A 16770-nucleotide genomic window follows, 5' to 3' on the forward strand; every position below is an offset into this window, starting at 1 on the left:
ACGGGTGCACTCATATACATGCAGGCAATACACTCATACACACAAAATAAAAATAATAAAATATTTTTTAAAAAAAGATCAAAGGGGGGAAAACATACAATAAAATATTTTTTGTAAAAAAAGACTAAAGAGTAGGTAGGGGGTTGGGGGCTGGAAAGATGGCTTAGCAGTTAAGAACACTGGCTACTTTTGCAGAGGACCCCAGTTCAGTTCCTAGCACCCACACGTGGCTAACAACCACCTATAACTCCAGTTCCATGGGATCCAGTTCCCTCTCTGGCCACAGCTGGCCTTGCCCAACACAGGTACATCTAATACATGCAGGTAAAACACTCACATACATAAAATTAAAAAAGAGACAGGTCTCCCTGTAGCCCCAGCTGGCCTGGAGCTCACTATGTAGACCAGGCTGGCCTTGAACTCACAGAGATCCACCTGCCTCTGCCTCCCAAGTGCTGGGATTAAAGGGGATTAAAGGTGTGCACCACCACGCCCAGCTGAAAATTAAAAATAAAATAAAAATAAAAAAAATATTAGATGAAAAGAGAGAGAAGGGGGCTGGAGAGATAGCTCGGTGGTTAAGAGCACTGGTTGCTCTTGCAGAAGACCCAGATTAGGTTCCCAGCACTCACATGGCAATGATCCAATGCCCACTTCTTGTCAACTCCATAGGCATTCACATACATGGTACAGGCAAAACATTATCTACCTACCTACCTGTCTCTGTGTGTGTGTGTGTGTGTGTGTGTGTGTGTGTGTATATATATATATATGTACACGTGCGTATATGAAAAGAAAGACTAACAGAATAATTTCCCCATGTCCTAAACTTGAGACATGCACTAAGGATATTATTGATTTTGTTGCTTAACAGTTAAGATAGATATGAAATCATCCCAATCAGAGTCTATAAATTACTATCCACAGAAACAATAAAATATAGACTGGGTGTTTACATAAGATAGCTGTCAGAGGCAAAGGTTCCCAGTGGTCATCATGTAGGATTGATACAAGATTTGCTATAATGCTTACTAAAGGCCCAATAAAAGTCAGGGCACAGTGGTGCACACCTGTAACCCCAGCACTTGGGAGATAAAGGCAGAAAGACCATGAGTTTAACATCATTCTCAGCTACATAGCTTGGGCTATAGGAAACTCTGCCCCTCAAAACACCAAAAAAAAAAAAAAAAAAAAAAAAATGCCCAACTTTGCATGTTCAACAAGAACAGGTATTATCTGTTACATAGTGGTATAATTTCTGTTTTGAATATGGGCTAAAGCTATCAAGGTTGTCTGTACTACCAAACCTTTGATCTGCAAAGAAAGCAAGGCCTCTTAAAGAATTAGTTCAAAGTAACTCTCTCAGGGCACCATTTTTATTTTTATTTTCTTGCTTTTTAATTTTCTTTTGGTTCAGAGTCTCACTTTATAGCCCAGAATGGCTTTGACTTCACAATCCTCCTGCATCTGCCTCTGCTTCTCAAGTGTTTAGATTACAGGTATGTATGTACCACTATGTCTGGCTAAGAGGCACCATTTTCAAGGCAGTGTCTATTTTCTTCTCTGAATGACTCACACAAGGCAATCAGCCAGTAGATCATAGATAGTTAAAATGATCTACACATAGATTCTAAGAAACAAATTATGCACAACTATAAGCAGTTAGTGGCATAAACTATCATACTGGGCAAAACATGGCAAAAAAAGACACTATCTTGAAAAAAATCTGTATTAATAATTATGGGATAAAAAGAATTCAATGACTGGGGGGAAAAAAGAATAAAGATAAAAAGAGTAAAGATAAAAGAATTCAATGAGTGGGAGGAAAAAAGTAGAGGTCAAGTTGCTTTCCACAGAATAGATTTTAGAAAGGTGACTAATTCAAGAAGTGAGCTTCTATACAATAAAGTTCTAGAACATTGATACTTTTTCGTTCTACTATGGAGACATGAGGGCATATACAGAGAAGAAAGTAAAGTATCTATTATAAAATTTTTTATTTGAAAAAATGGTACTAGAAAAAAAAGAAAAGGAGAAACAGTACTGGAGGGCTAGGGATATAGGTCAGTGAGAGAAAGTGCCTGAGGATCTGGTCTCAGTTCCATCAGCAAGGAGGGAGGACTGGACACTACTTGGACATGTTTACAAACAGGTAAAACAAGAACATATACCTTTTCTCTGACTTGTTGGATGATGCAGAGTTTGAGGGTTCTGGAGATGTAGCTCTTGCTGAAGTCTGTGCAGAAGGAGGACTACTAAATAAGAAATTGCTAATAAGTCTCCAGATGGCCAGAAATGGATAAAGCACTGTCCCCAACAACGTCCAAATGTCTCCACTGGAAGAGTGTACAATGGATGTGGCTGGCCGTCCTGCCTAGAAATTAAAAATAAACAAACCAAGTTAAGATTATATTGGCCCAAACACATCATACTCAGGGTTTTTTTTTTTTTTTTTTTTTTTGGTCTTTTTGAGACAGGGTCTCCCTACAGCCCTAGCTGGCCTGGATTCGCTATGGAGACCAAGCTGGCCTCAAACTCACAGAGATCACCTGCCTCTGCCTCCCGAATGCTGGGATTAAAGGCATGTTCCACCACACCCAGCCCAGGGTTCTTAAATATACCTATTATTTGGAAAATGAGAGACTACTGACTTCACTGCTGTAAGAAACAAAAATTATCATCTTTTGTTGCTTTCCAGGTGTATATAAACTTCTGGGTACACCTGGAACTGTTTTAAAAGAAGAATTATGCTGGGGTAGTGGCACATGCCTTTAGTCCCAGCACTCGGGAGGCAGAGGCAGGCAGATCTCTGTGAGATCGAGGTCAGTCTGGTCTACATAACTATTGCCAGGCCAGCTGGGCTTAAAGGGAGACACTGTCTCAAAAAGATCAATCAATCAATCAATCAATCAATCAATCAATCAATCAATCAAATAAAAGGAAATAATAAAGCACAGAATAAACTGATCTAATTTGGGATACTTTGAATTTTAATTATCCACATCCTTTCCCCTCTGTGAATTATAAGAATGGCTCAAGAACAGAATAAAGAACCCTAAGAGCAGGGGAAAAAAAATGCATACATACTGGCAATAGTACCACTGAAGCACTCGGGGCAAGCTCCAAATCCAGTAATTTCTTTTTATAATCTTCTTTGGTAAATTCCCTCCTGGGAAACATGGTTGCTAGTGAAAAATTGCCATAAGTGTTGCCAACAGTCTGAAACACAACATAAGTTTTAAAACCTTACAAAGATGACTTAAAAATAAGGAACTATGAACATGCATCTAAAATGATGGCTTTAATTAAAACTGCCTTAATTTACAAAGTTCAGTTAAACCAAAGTTTAAAAATCACTTAGATACTGGGTGTGGTGACACATGCCTTTGGGAGGCAGAGGTAGGTAAATCTCTGTTGTGTTCCAGGTCAGCCTGGTCTACACATAGTGAGTTCCAGACCAGCTGGGGCTACAGAGAGGACCCTGTCTCAAAACAAACAAATCACTTAGAAAAACCATGTTTCAAAACCATGTTGTCAAAGATGACCACAAAATAGGAATACAGAGTTCCCCAACCAATACAGAATTATCAAATAAAAGCACCAAGTGTAGATGCTGGCCTTGCATGTGCAAGGCCCTGGGTTGATCCCAGTACTGTAAAACAATGTGACAGTTACTCCTTTAAGTCTAGGTGTAGCTCATCACTAGGTTTTTCACTGGTACTTGGAAAATTTACACTAATAACTTATAGAAACACACTTGTATTATTATAGGTCCTTCTATTAAAAATCTGGAATGGCTTGAGCTACAAAGCAAGACCCTGTCTCTAAATACATATACACAAATACATTAAAGAGAATGACCATTATTTTCTTTTTTTGAGACAGGGTCTCCCTGTAGCCCCAGCTGTCCTGGAACTCACTATGTAGACCATGCTGGCCTCGAACTCACAGAGATCCGCCTGCCTCTGCCTCCCAAGTGCTGGGATTAAAGGTGTGTGCCACCACGCCCGGCGACCATTATTTTCTTTATAGGCATAACTTGTTTAAAAATTATTTTTGAGCAGGGCATAGTGGCACACACCTGTAGTCCCAGCACTCGGGAGGCAGAGGCAGGGGGGTCTCTTTGTGGTTGAGGGCAGCCTGGTCTACATAGTGCGTTCCAGGACAGCTGGGGCTACAGGGAGACCCTGCTTCAAAAAGACAAAAAAAAAAATATGTGTATGAATGTATTTTAGCCTGCATGTAAGTATGCCCATGTTGTGCAATACCAGCAGGGGCCAGAAGAGGGCATTGTATTCCCCTGTAATGGCAATTACACATGGTTGTTAGCCACCATGTGGATGCTGGGAATTGAACCTGGGTTCTCTACAAGAGCAGCCAGTGCTCTTACTCACTGAGCCATCTCTCCAGCTCCAGGCATAACATATTATCACACTCTGAAGATACTGGTTTGTTTTCATGCTCACCCCATCACTCTCTCATCCCCACCTCTCAGGTCTACTGGTCTTTCTTCCCTTCAACAATCCTCCCCCTACTTTCATGTCATATGTGTATATATTTACATGTATACACACATGTGTATATAAATCTGGGTTCCACATACGAAAAAAATGTAGTTGTATGGCTTGTTTTATTTTGCTTAGTATGATCTCCAGTTCCATTTTCCTGTAAATGACGTTTGTATTTTATTCTGTTGAATAAAACTCCATTGAATGAATATATATGCCATGTTTTCTCTACTCATCTTTTTTTCGTCTTTTTTTGAAACAGGGTCTCCCTGTGGCCCCAGCTGTCCTGGAACTCACTATGTAGACTAGGTTGGCCTTGAACTTGAGAGATCCGCCTGCCTCTGCCTCCCAAGTGCTGGGACTGCAGACGTGCGCCACCATGCCCAGCTCTACTCTTCTGATGGATAGCTTGACTAATTTCATTATCTTGGCCACTGAGAACAGAACAGGATCATTTGCTACTTGTATGTGTTCATGTCGATGCCACATTTTTTTTCTGTCTCCCTGAAGCCCCAGCTGGCCTGAAACTTGCTATATAGACCAGGCTGGCTTCGGTCTCAAGAGATTTGCCTACCTCTGTCTCTGGAACGCTGGGATTTGAGGCATATACCACCAGGCCCAGTCCACATTTGGTATTTTAAAAGGTATTTTTATCACTTGTTTTTAAATATAATACTAGGGGCTGGAGAGATGGCTCAGCAGTTAAGAGCACTGATTGCTCTTGCAGAGGACCCAGATTTGATTCCCAGCACCTATATGGCAGCTAACAACTATCCTTAACTTCAGTTCTGAATCTGAAGCCCTCTTCTGACCTCCATGGGCACCAGTGCCTCCACCTACATGCAGGCAATACTTTCATACACATAAAATAAAAATAAAATATTTTTTAAAAATGTAGCGCTATACACTTAGCCTACAGAAGAGTATAAACATAACATTTTTTTTGGGGGGGGGTCTTTTTGAGACAGGGTTTCCCTGTAGCCCCAGCTGTCCTGGAACTCATTATGTAGACCAGGCTTGCCTTGAACTCACAGAGATCCGCCTGCCTCTGCCTCCCAAGTGCTGAGATTTAAGGCGTGCGCCACCACGCCCAGCTAAACGTAACTTTTATATCATACATACTATCGTGCATGTGTGGAAGTCAGAGGACAATTTGTGGGAGTCAGTTCTCGCCTTCCACATGTGGATGATCTAACACAGGTCATCAAGCTTGGTGGCAAGCACCGTTACATAACCACTGAGTCGTCTACCTGGCCCATAGGATACACATCTTTTCCCCACATAGTTCCTCTTCATTTACTTGCAGCAGAGTAATAAAGCAGAGCAGGGGATGCCTGTGGGAATCCTCAAGAAAAAGAGCAATGAAATAGCCATGTGGGTTTGGTAATACTATAAAGCTTATAGAAAAGGACACTTATGCAAGTTTTCACATTGTTCAGTCCAGTTCAACAACTGAGGCAGAGAGCTGTTGAGGTATTCAAGACTCAAACATGAGGGGAAAAAAAAAAGACTAAATGGAGATACTTTGACAAAAAGATCTGAACCCAACATTCAACTTCCTAATTTTAACCTTGAAATTATGAGAAAAATATTGGCACATACAAAGAGCTCAGATCCTAAAGGGACACCCAGAATCCATTTGAGTCAGAAATAAGAGAATAAGCTGGGTGTAGTGGCACACACCTTTAGTCCCAGCACATAGGAGACAGAGGCAGGTGGATCTCTCTGAGTTCAAGGCCAGCCTGGTCTATGTAGTGAGTTCTAGACCACATGGGGCAATGAGACAACCCTGCCTCAGAAAGACCAAAAAAGAGAAATAAGAGAATAAAAACTGCAAATTACACCTATCCTACTTCCTATGATATTAAATTTCATATAACCACTTAGATTTTGAGTAGACCCATACATTTTTAAGTTTTTGGATTTTTATTTAATGTGTATGAGTATATTGATTGCATGTAGGTAGGCGCACCCTTATCATGCAATGACCATGGAGGTCAAAAGAGGATGTTGGATCCCTTGGAACTGGAGTTATGGATGGCTGTTAGCTGCTATGTGGATGCTAGGAATCGAACCTGGGTCCTCTGCAAGAGTAGCCAGTACTCTTAACTGCTGAGCCATCTCTTTACCCTAACAAACCTTTTTTTTAAAAAAAAAAAAAAAAAAAAAAAAACAACTAAAAAACAAAAACAAGATCTCACTATGTAGCCTTGGCTGACCCAGAACTCTCAATGAAAATCCTGACTGGCCTCAACCTCAGATATGCATCTGCCTCCTGAGTGCTGGGATTAAAGATATGTGCCACCACATCTAGCCTAGGCTTACATTTTTGAAGTAAATTCCTGATCTTTTGCCTTGGCCAACAAAAAAATGGCTAGCCTCTAAGCAACCTTCAGAAAACAGAAAGAGCAAAGAGAAACAGCTTCCTTTCTAAAAGTAGACAAAGAATGTCTCAGATTCAGGCCTCTGGGAAACCATTTTCTTTTCATTCCCCCTGTTGAGGATGCTAATAGAAGTTTTCTGAGCCAACTGCCTAGTATTAGTATATAGTAACACACAAAATAGAACTTCTTTCATCTCAGGGATGTCTAGTGCCTTTATCCTTCAAGTAAGTCAAAATTTACTCACATCCTTCAAGTTCTGCTTTGAAATTTCCCCATCAACATTTAAAGAACCCACACATCTATTTTTCCTAAATTCACCTGTGCAGCAAACTGCCTTGCTTCTTCTAGAGGAGCACTGGAAGGAAACTGATTTGTAAAGGAAGAACCATCAGGTAGCCGGAACTGAATTCTTGCAATGGTGCTATGAAAAAAGAAAACTAAAGTCAAATTCAGGTTAGCATTTTCATATCTACAGATTCTCAAACAGTATAATTAAATATCAGACAAGGGGCCAGTGGGGCCACTCAGTAGTAAGGCTGCTTGCTGCTAGAACAGATGACATGTGCTTGATCCCCAGGACGGTAGAAGGAGAGTACAAACTCCCTCAAACTGTTCTCTGATCTCTCTACACATGCACCATGGCACACCCCTCAACCCCAGCCATAAATAAACAAATGTTAAAAAAATTCAGATGAAATGAAGCAGAAATATATTTTAGGCAGGCAAGATGGCTCAGCAGGTAAGGCACTTGCTGTACAAGCTTAGCAACCTGATTTTGATAAACGCAGGAGAAAACCTACAACACAAATTTATATTCTGATCTCCATAAGCATGTCATACTATGCAGGGGTCCCCATACACATCATGATGTACGTATGCACTCATGCCACACACACACACACACACACACACACACACACACAGAGTAATAATCATAAAAAAGTTTTTACTAGCCGGGCGTGGTGGCACATGCCTTTAATCCCAGCACCTGGGAGGCAGAGGCAGGCAGATCTCTGTGAGTTCAAGGCCAGCCTGGTCCACATAGTTCCAGGACAGCTGAGGCTACAGGGAGACCCTGTCTCAAAAAGACAAAAAAGAAAAAAAGTTATTACTGTTAATACATCTTAGAGCTGTGATTTAAGTAACATAAAATGCAGCTTTCAAATATGTATAATTTGGCAGTTTTTAATACATTCAGAGTTGCAGCTGAGCATGGTGGCAAACACCTGTAAGCCTACCAATTGGGAGGCTCAAACAAAGAAGACCATGAATTAAAGGGAAGTCTAGGCTACATAGAGAGTGGGACCTTGTCTCAAAACAAAGCAAAGGCCCAGTGAGATGACTGAGTTCAATTCCTGAAACCTACATGGAAAGAACCAGTTCCTGAAAGTTGTTCTCTGACCTCCACATGCATGTCATGGTAGGCACATATGCAACAACACCACCTCCAAAATAAATGTTAAAAAATATACAAAAACAAAACAAAAGCAGAACTATGCAGCTATAACACTAATCCTAGAACATCTCATCACTTCCTATAAGGACTCTGAACCTGTTAATATTGACTCTCATTTCTTTTCCAGCCCCTGGCAACCAGTAATTGATCTGCCTAGTTGGGACATTTCACCTAAGAGAATCATCACTATGTGATCTTTCATACTTTCATATAGCATTATGTTTTCAAAGTTCATCCAAGAATCTATCAGTTCTTGATTCCTTTTATTGTTGAATAGTTCATTCTTCAACAATGGAATTTATTATCACATTTTGGCTTTTTTTCAATAATGCTGCTAGCATTCATGCACAGGTTTTTGTGTGGACATGTTCCCAACTCTCTTTGATATATACTTGAGAGCTGGGTAACCTGGAAACTCTCTTAAGTTCAAACTTATGAATGTAACCTGGCTTCATCATCACAGTTAGGAATCACTCCATGACTTTGGAACACAAATTGATAAGGACCCGGTGTTTGCCCTCTTCTAAGCACTGTTGATGCTCTTGAGAGCATCAACTAGGACATTAATGCATATCACAACAGTGGTGCAGAAAGCAGTTTCTGATAAATTTTTGATAATGAAAGTTAACTACTGTCCAATTAAAAAAAACATAAAAAAAAAACCTCATAAATACTAACCAGCCCCCATGTACACAGATACTTCAAGATGAAATAAAGCAAGAAAAGTACCTTCTGTCTCGTGCACAAGTCTCCCTCTTGACTTCTGCCTCTGCCTGTCTGGCCAGCAAAGCAGCAGTTTTGGCAGCCTCTACTTCTTCCTTAGTCTTTGCAAAACGAGCAGCTCTTTCTGCACGATCCTTTGAAATGAAAGATCATTAGACACTTTACCTTTCACCATACATAAGGAATAAACAAATATACATGAAATTCCTTAAATTCAAATGCAAACCGTACACATTTATGATCTGGTTTTGTGTTTTTCATTAATCAACGGTCAGGAACCAGAGTTATTACATTACTACATAGCAAAATGATGTTTCCAAATGAATGAATGAGGGGCTGGAGGGAAAGCTTGGCTGTTAAAGGCTCAGGTTAACAACCAAAATACCAAATGAATGAATGAATGAGTAAGCAAGCAAACAAAACTCACCAATGCAATCTGCTGTTTTATACGCTCTCGAGCTGCTCTATCTTCTGCCTTTTCTCTATTTCTTTCTTCTAACATTCTTTTTGTTAATTCTTCTTCTTGTTTCCTTTTATAGTCCAACATTTCTTTTCCAGTTTTTCTCCTCTCAATTTCCTTCTTAATCTCTCTCTGAATCAAAGAAAAAGTTTTATGAATAAAAACACAATTTGATCTTTTGTCCCATTGTTTTGATGTAAGAAAAGCTGACTGTAGGGCACAATTAAAATAGAACTTCATAAAATGTCTCTGGTAAGATGGTCAGCAGGTAAAGTGCAAACCTGCTGCCAAGCCTGACACCCTGAGTCTGGTATCTTGGATCTCCACATAGTGGAAAGAGAAAACAGATTCCCACAAGTTATCCTCTGACCTCCGAAAGTGAGATATGATATATGCACATGTGTATACATACACACGTGTACAAACCCAACAAAATAAACAAATATAAATGCAATTAAAGGAAAAAAATTTGAAGATCATAAAATGTAAGGGCTAGTAAAACTTTGTTAACAGTCAAATGTCTATCAATTTATCAAGTTTTGTCAGTGGCTCTGTTAAGCCTATAGTGGAAGCCAGGCATGGTGGTAAACTCTAATCTCAGCATTTGGGAGGCAGAGGCAGACCTCTATGGGCACTGTATGCACTTGGTACAACACACAAATACAGTAGGCAAAACACTCATACACATAAAAAAATAAAAATTAATCTTTAAAAAAATGAGAAATTAAAAATTATACAGGATAATCTAAGTACAGAGAATAGATCAGTTCCTTCACAGTTCCATAACCATGAACTGTAAGGACCCCAACCTAGGTCTGCTAAATTGAAAAACAACAACAAGAATCAAAATTCCCTCAAATAACAGAGAATAGAACGTTACTAAATGCATGAACTTTACCTGTTCTTCCTCTTTCCTTTTCTCTTCTCTCCTCTCTTCAAGTTTTTTTGTTAGTCTAGGTTAAAGAAAAACAAAAAACAAAAAAACGCACAACACATGGAGGCAGGTTTTATTAATACAAAACATAGTTCAGAGCTTTATCTAGGGAGCTAGGCATGGTGGCACACACCTTTAACCTCAGCAGTCAAGAGTAAGAAGCAGGCCACATCTCTGAGTCGGAGGTCAGGCTAGTCTACACTGAGTTCTAGGCAGGGCTAATATAGTGAGACCCTGTCTCAAAAACTGAAAAAAGAGACATGGTGGTGCATACCTTTTATCTCAGCACTCAGGAGGCAGAGGCTAGACTGGTCTACATAGTGAGTTCTAGGACAGTTGGGGCAATCTCAAAAAAAAAAAAAAAAAGAACACGAATACTAAATAAAAGCTTCTCACTGAAAAATAAAATAAAAAACAATTAAAAAATTTTTAGTTAAAATGAGGGAAAATAAAATATAACCTCATGAAGGTGCAGCAACAATTTATCTTATCATCTCCTATCCCCTACAGAAATCCATGAACCAACAGGAGTCTATCAGAAGCCTGGCTTTAACCTAAGTGCCCTTTCTCCTATTTACTATTAAGAGTTCTCCCCCTTTTTTTGATTTATTTAATAGCGATTTTAAAAAATATAAATTGGGGTTGGAAATGGCTCAGTGGTTAAAAGTACTGGCTGCTCTTGCAGAGAAACTGGGTTCAGTTCCCAGCACCCACACAGTGGCTGACAACTGTAACTCCAGTTCCAAGTCATTGGATACCCTCTTCTGGCCTCCAAAGACACAGCATGACATGGGTGCCTTACATACATGCAGGCAGGGAAGACACTTATATAAATAAAGTAATTTTAAAACTTAACAATTTTTTAAATTGTAAAAAATAATTTTTTAAATTGTAATTAATTAATACAGGCATAAATTGGGCAGAGAAAGAAGGCTCAGTGATTCAGAGTGCATACTGCTTTTTTTTTACTTTTTTTTTTTAATTTGGGGGGGTATTTATTTTTATTTTATGTGTTTTGCCCACATGCATGTCTGTGCAGCATGTGCATGCAATGCCTACAAGAGGCCAGAAGAGGTGTTAGGTCCCTTGGAACTGGAGTTACAGACAGTTGTTAGCTGCCATGTGGATGCTGAGAACTGAACCCAGGTCCTCTGGAAGAGCAGCCAGTGCTCTTAACTACTGAGCCATCTCTCCAGATCCAGTGTATACTGCTTGAAAGGACCTAACTTTCATTCTCATGTTAGTCAATGTTTTTCTTTTTTTTGTCTTTTTGAGACAGAGTCTCCCTGTAGCCCCAGCTGTCCTGGAACTCACTATGTAGACCAGGCTGGCCTTGAACTCACCAAGATCCATCTGCCTCTGCCTCCCAAGTGCTGGGATTAAAGACATGCGCCACCACACCTGGTCTAAAGGACAAATTTTATAATCACTGCTTTTTATAAATACCAAAACTAGCCAGGCATGGTGGTGTATGTCTTTAATCCCAGTAGTGGCAGCAGAGGCAGGCAGATCTCTGAGTTCAAGGTCAGCCTAGTCTACATAGTGACTTCCAGGCCAGCTTGGGCTACAGGGAGACCCTGTCTCAAAAAGACCAAAAAAAAAAAAAGGCATTTAGTAGATAGTTATGTAGAACTCCAGCTCAGTACATCAGTTCATATGCATAAAATGAGCTGAAGTTCTTGTCCATCTGGAGCTTATTATCCTTTAAGCACAGATACAAGCAGAAGTGACAGACACACATATGTATGTACCAAAAGGGACTCCCAGAACAAAATGCTAGATCAATTGCTGACTGACAACCTCAGAGATACAGAAAAGCTATACTCTAGTTGTAATTTGTATGAGGAACTGAGGAACTGAGGTAGTGGAAAAATTTCAAAATTTCAACTCACAACTCTGAATTTGTGTTAAGCTTTGCTTTCATTTAAGTTAACAAAATGACTAGAAACCACCGTTTATTTAAATTAAATGCTATCTGCAAAAGTTAAAGCAAACCTTTCCACTCTGACAGTAAGGTCTTCTGCAGGTCTCTGAGTTGAACATCCACTAGGCTCCTGAGAGGGGCTGTCATAGCCTGAACTTTCTCCTCCTTAATTATTGAAAGAGAAAGAGATTAAACCGAATTTAAGGCAACTTGTAAAAGGTGCAAATTTTCTGGGTAAAAGTTACTAATCATGCACTAATCTTGTCTCTTGAGTATAAGGGTTACAGACATGCACTACCATGCTTGGTTTATGCAGTGCTGGGGATGGAACCCAGGACTTCATGCATGTCAGGAAAACACTCTACCAACTAAAGTACAGCCCCAACTCTAGAGTGTGTTTATCAGATGGTAGCCCCATTTGTAAAGATTTCATAGTATCTGTCTGAGATGCTATATTAAGATTAATCCATGCCCTTAAACAGGAAGTGAAGGACTATTTTTATTGTACCTGTTGCAGTATCTAACTTTGTGTCAGAAGTAGCTGGTATCCCACAAAGCTCTGTATTTCTGGATTGAGCGTTTTCACACATATCATTAGGTTCAAATGAGGCAGATGGAGTAGACATGGAGCTTTCTGACTGGTTGTCATTTGTCTTTGTTATTTCACCTTTTGATGAGTGCATCTAGGGAGAAAAGAAATTGGAATTTAATTACTATGTGAGACTCTAGCCATCTTACTAAAATGAGATCAAAAATTTGTTCTTTCTCCGTCCCCCTCTATTCTTGATTGGTGAGACAGTGACTCCTCTAGCATATGGGTCAATGGTGGAGGGATTACCGTTTTGTCAAGAATATCTGTTGTTAAAAACTGAGCTCTCAAACTGGGCATGGTGGTACATGCCTTTAATCCCAGCACTGGGGAGGCAGAGGCAGGCAGATCTCTGTGAATTCAAGGCCAGCCTGGTCCACATAGTGAGCTCCAGGACAGCTGAGGTTATAGGGAGACCCTGTCTCAAAAAGACCAAAAACAAATCAAAACAAGATCAAAAACAAGCCGGGCGTGGAGGCGCATGCCTTTAATCCCAGCACTTGGGAGGCAGAGGCAGGCGGATCTCTGTGAGCTCAAGGCCAGCCTGGTCTACATAGTAAGTTCCAGGACAGCTGGGGCTACAGGAAGATCCAGCCTCAAAAAAGACCAAAAAAAAAAAAAAAAAGACCAAAACCAAAACAAAGCAAAATAGAGCTCCCCCAAGGGCCTGAGATCAGAAAACATATACAGGTTGGGAAGTACCAATTTAGTCTGCCACAGTCCTGAGTAAGAGAAAGCGCAGAGAGGCAGTTGGGAAGAGCAAGAGGGAAGGACCCTCATGGGCTGAAGAGTATAAGAGGCAAAAAACTGGCTTGGGCTGGGAAAGTGTAAGAAATAACCCTGCCCTCAGTGGGCAGGAAGAGAGCTCATCAACTGAGAATTACCCTGGAATTTAACAGCTCTGAACTTGAGGCCAGCAGATGGATCAAATTCTCAATCTACTCATTTTTCCAGGAATGTATTTGATACCCATAGCTGTAGCCCTCCAACTGGGTGGTTTAATACTCAGGGGGCCTTGAAAACACAAAGGCAGGTCTTCTACCTGTACCAATCTCAATGTTGTGATTGCTCTCCGCACTCAAAAAAAAAAAAAAAAAATAAATAAATAGCCTTGTACCTCAAGGTTCCAGAAAAACACAAAGACTCCAAAACCCAAAGCGAGCTAGCAAGAAATAACAATGATCGGGGGGGGAAAAATTAATGGAGGCAAAAATATATATAATCGATCAAATGAAGAGCTGGTCCTTTGAATAAATAAGATTAACAAACCTCTAGCCAACTAACCAAAACAAAACAAAACAAAAAAAACCCAGAAGACCTAAATTAATAAAATCAGAAATGAAAAAAAGGTTACTATATTGTCCAATAAAATACAAAGAATCATTATAAATTTATATTGACAACATATTTTTAAAAAACCTGGAAAATGTATAAAAGATGGATAAATTCCTTAATCTACATGACCTACCAAAATTAAATCAAGGCGATATACACAATTTAAAGATCCATAACAATTAAGAAAACTGAAGCAATTAAAAAAAAAACAAAACACTCCCAACAGGTGCCAGTGAGACCGTCCCTTGACCTCCACATACTCACTGTAGTATGCATGTACAGGCATGCATATAAACACACGCACACAACCAATTTTTTTTTTTTTTCAAATTCAAAAAGCCTACCAACAAAAAGTCCCAATAGATCATTTTCCTTTAGTCACGTAGAGTAGCTCTGGCTGGGGCTGGAGAAATGGTTCAGTGGTTAAGAGTACATATACTGTTCTTTCAAAGGACCCAAGTTTCATTCCCAGAACCCATGCTGTGCAGCTCACAGCCACATGGAACTCTAGCTACAGGAGATCTGGTGCCCTCTTCTGGCCTCTGCAGGCATTCACTCACATGCACATACCTACATATAGAGACTTATGTAATTAAAAATAGCTGGGCCTGGTGGCAAACACACCTTTAATCCCAGCACTTGGGAGACAGAGACCAGAAGATCTCTGTGAGATAGAGGCCAGTCTGGTCTACATAGTTAAGTTCCAGGCTAGTTGGGGCAACAAGGAGACCCTGTCTCAAAAAACCAACCAACCTTGCTGGGTGTGGTGGTGTACGCCTTTAATCCCAGCACTTGGGAGGCAGAGTTCAATGCCAGCCTGGTCTACATAGTGAGTTCCAGGACAGCTGGAGCTACAGGGAAACCCTGTCTCAAAAAGACCAAAAAAAAAAAAAAACCAACCAACCAACCAACCACTGACCCACCCACTCACAACAAAAAAATCTTGCCAGGCATGGTGACACATGCCTTTAAAACCAACACTCAGCCAGGTGTGGTGGTGCATGCCTATAGTCCCAGCACTCAGGAGGCAGAGGCAGGCAGATCTCTGTGAGTTCAAGGCCAGTCTGGTCTACATAGTGAGTTCCAGGACAGCTCAGGGTATAGGGAGACCCTATCTCAAAAAGACCAAAACAAAAAACAAAAAACAAAAAAAACCCAGCACTCAGGAGGCAGAGACAGGTGGATCTTTCTGTGAGATCAAAGCTAGCCTGGCATACATAGACAGTTTCAGGCCAGCTGGGGCTACGGGGGGCAGGGGGAGGGAAGAATCCTGTCTCCAAAAAATAAATAAAAAAGCTGGGCATGGTGGCGCGTGCCTTTAATCCCAGCACTCGGAAGGCAGAAGCAGGTGGGAGCTCTGCGAGTTTGAGGCTAGCCTGTTCTACACAGTGAGTTCCAGGCCAGCTGGGGCTACAGGGAGACCCTGTCCCAAAAAGACCCCCCCAAAATTTTTAATTCCTAAAAAAAAAAAAAAAAAAGATGGAGTTAGAGAGATGGCTCAGCTGTTAAGAGCATTTGCTGCTCTTACAGAGAACCCAGGTCCAGTGCCCAGCATCCACATAGTGTCTCAAAACCATTTTTAACTCCAGTTCCAGGGACCAACAACCTTTTCAGCCTCTGTGGGCACTAGGCATGCTTGTAGTGCACATACACACACCCAGAGACAACACTGATATATATATATATTTATAAAGATAATTTTTTTTTTTAAATTTTGATGAGTGCATGTGTTGGGGACTTTGTGTTCTTGTAACAAGTTCATCTGCAGAAATACTTCCTGCTATTACTTCCAAAGGGATTCCACTTTCTCCAATAAAGAAACTGGATGGAACACACACTACAGGATCTGTACAGGTTAAGTCTAACCATTTATGTATTTGAAACAAAAGGTTTTATAAAATATAATAACAAATTTGTGGATTTCGCAATGTAACTGGTTAACATGTTTCCAACTTTAGTTACTGTGTTGTGCCTCTAACACATGTTATATATAAAATGATCTATGGTTTGTACAGGGTATCTGAAAAATATATATTACATCCTCTGACATCATAGCTTTCCTTTATATCCATCTTGCCTCTTGCTACCTATTTCTAACATTACAACCAAAGTATTTCATGCAACTTTTCAGATACATTAAGAAAGGGAAAAAAATCTACTTTCCCACTAGCTACAATGTATTATCTCAAAAAAGACAATCTGCAATATTAAGTTTCCACAAACAAAAAAGATCTCATTAGGGGCTGGAGAGATGGCTCAGTGGTTAAGAACACTGGCTGCTCTTGCAGAAGACCCAAGTTAGAATCCCAGCACCCACATGGAGGCTACAAACCATACTTAACTCCAGTTCCAGGGGAATCCGAAGCCCTCTTCTGACCTCCGCCCTCTTCTGACCTTCACAGCATTGCATGACATGGGTGCACTTACCTACCTGCAGGCAATATACTCATACACATA

The 16770-nt window shown here is 40.3% G+C and overlaps 1 protein-coding gene across 1 annotated transcript in view; it reads right to left on the reverse strand.

The window, feature by feature from the left end:
- Positions 1-16770, reverse strand: part of Ubxn4 (UBX domain protein 4) — a 31444-nt gene that overhangs the window by 2652 nt on the left and 12022 nt on the right. Inside the window, exons 5-14 of the mRNA XM_029563819.1 lie at positions 16052-16159; positions 13681-13700; positions 12898-13072; positions 12461-12554; positions 10430-10484; positions 9499-9663; positions 9078-9205; positions 7211-7313; positions 3088-3219; positions 2172-2374 (exon numbers count right to left, since the gene is read on the reverse strand). Of these exons, the coding sequence (XP_029419679.1) occupies positions 2172-2374; positions 3088-3219; positions 7211-7313; positions 9078-9205; positions 9499-9663; positions 10430-10484; positions 12461-12554; positions 12898-13072; positions 13681-13700; positions 16052-16159 (1183 nt within the window). The remainder of the gene's footprint in view (positions 1-2171; positions 2375-3087; positions 3220-7210; positions 7314-9077; positions 9206-9498; positions 9664-10429; positions 10485-12460; positions 12555-12897; positions 13073-13680; positions 13701-16051; positions 16160-16770) is intronic.

This window comes from Nannospalax galili, unplaced genomic scaffold (assembly GCF_000622305.1).
Source record: "Nannospalax galili isolate Female #2095 unplaced genomic scaffold, S.galili_v1.0 scaffold135, whole genome shotgun sequence".
Classification (NCBI taxonomy): domain Eukaryota; kingdom Metazoa; phylum Chordata; class Mammalia; order Rodentia; family Spalacidae; genus Nannospalax; species Nannospalax galili.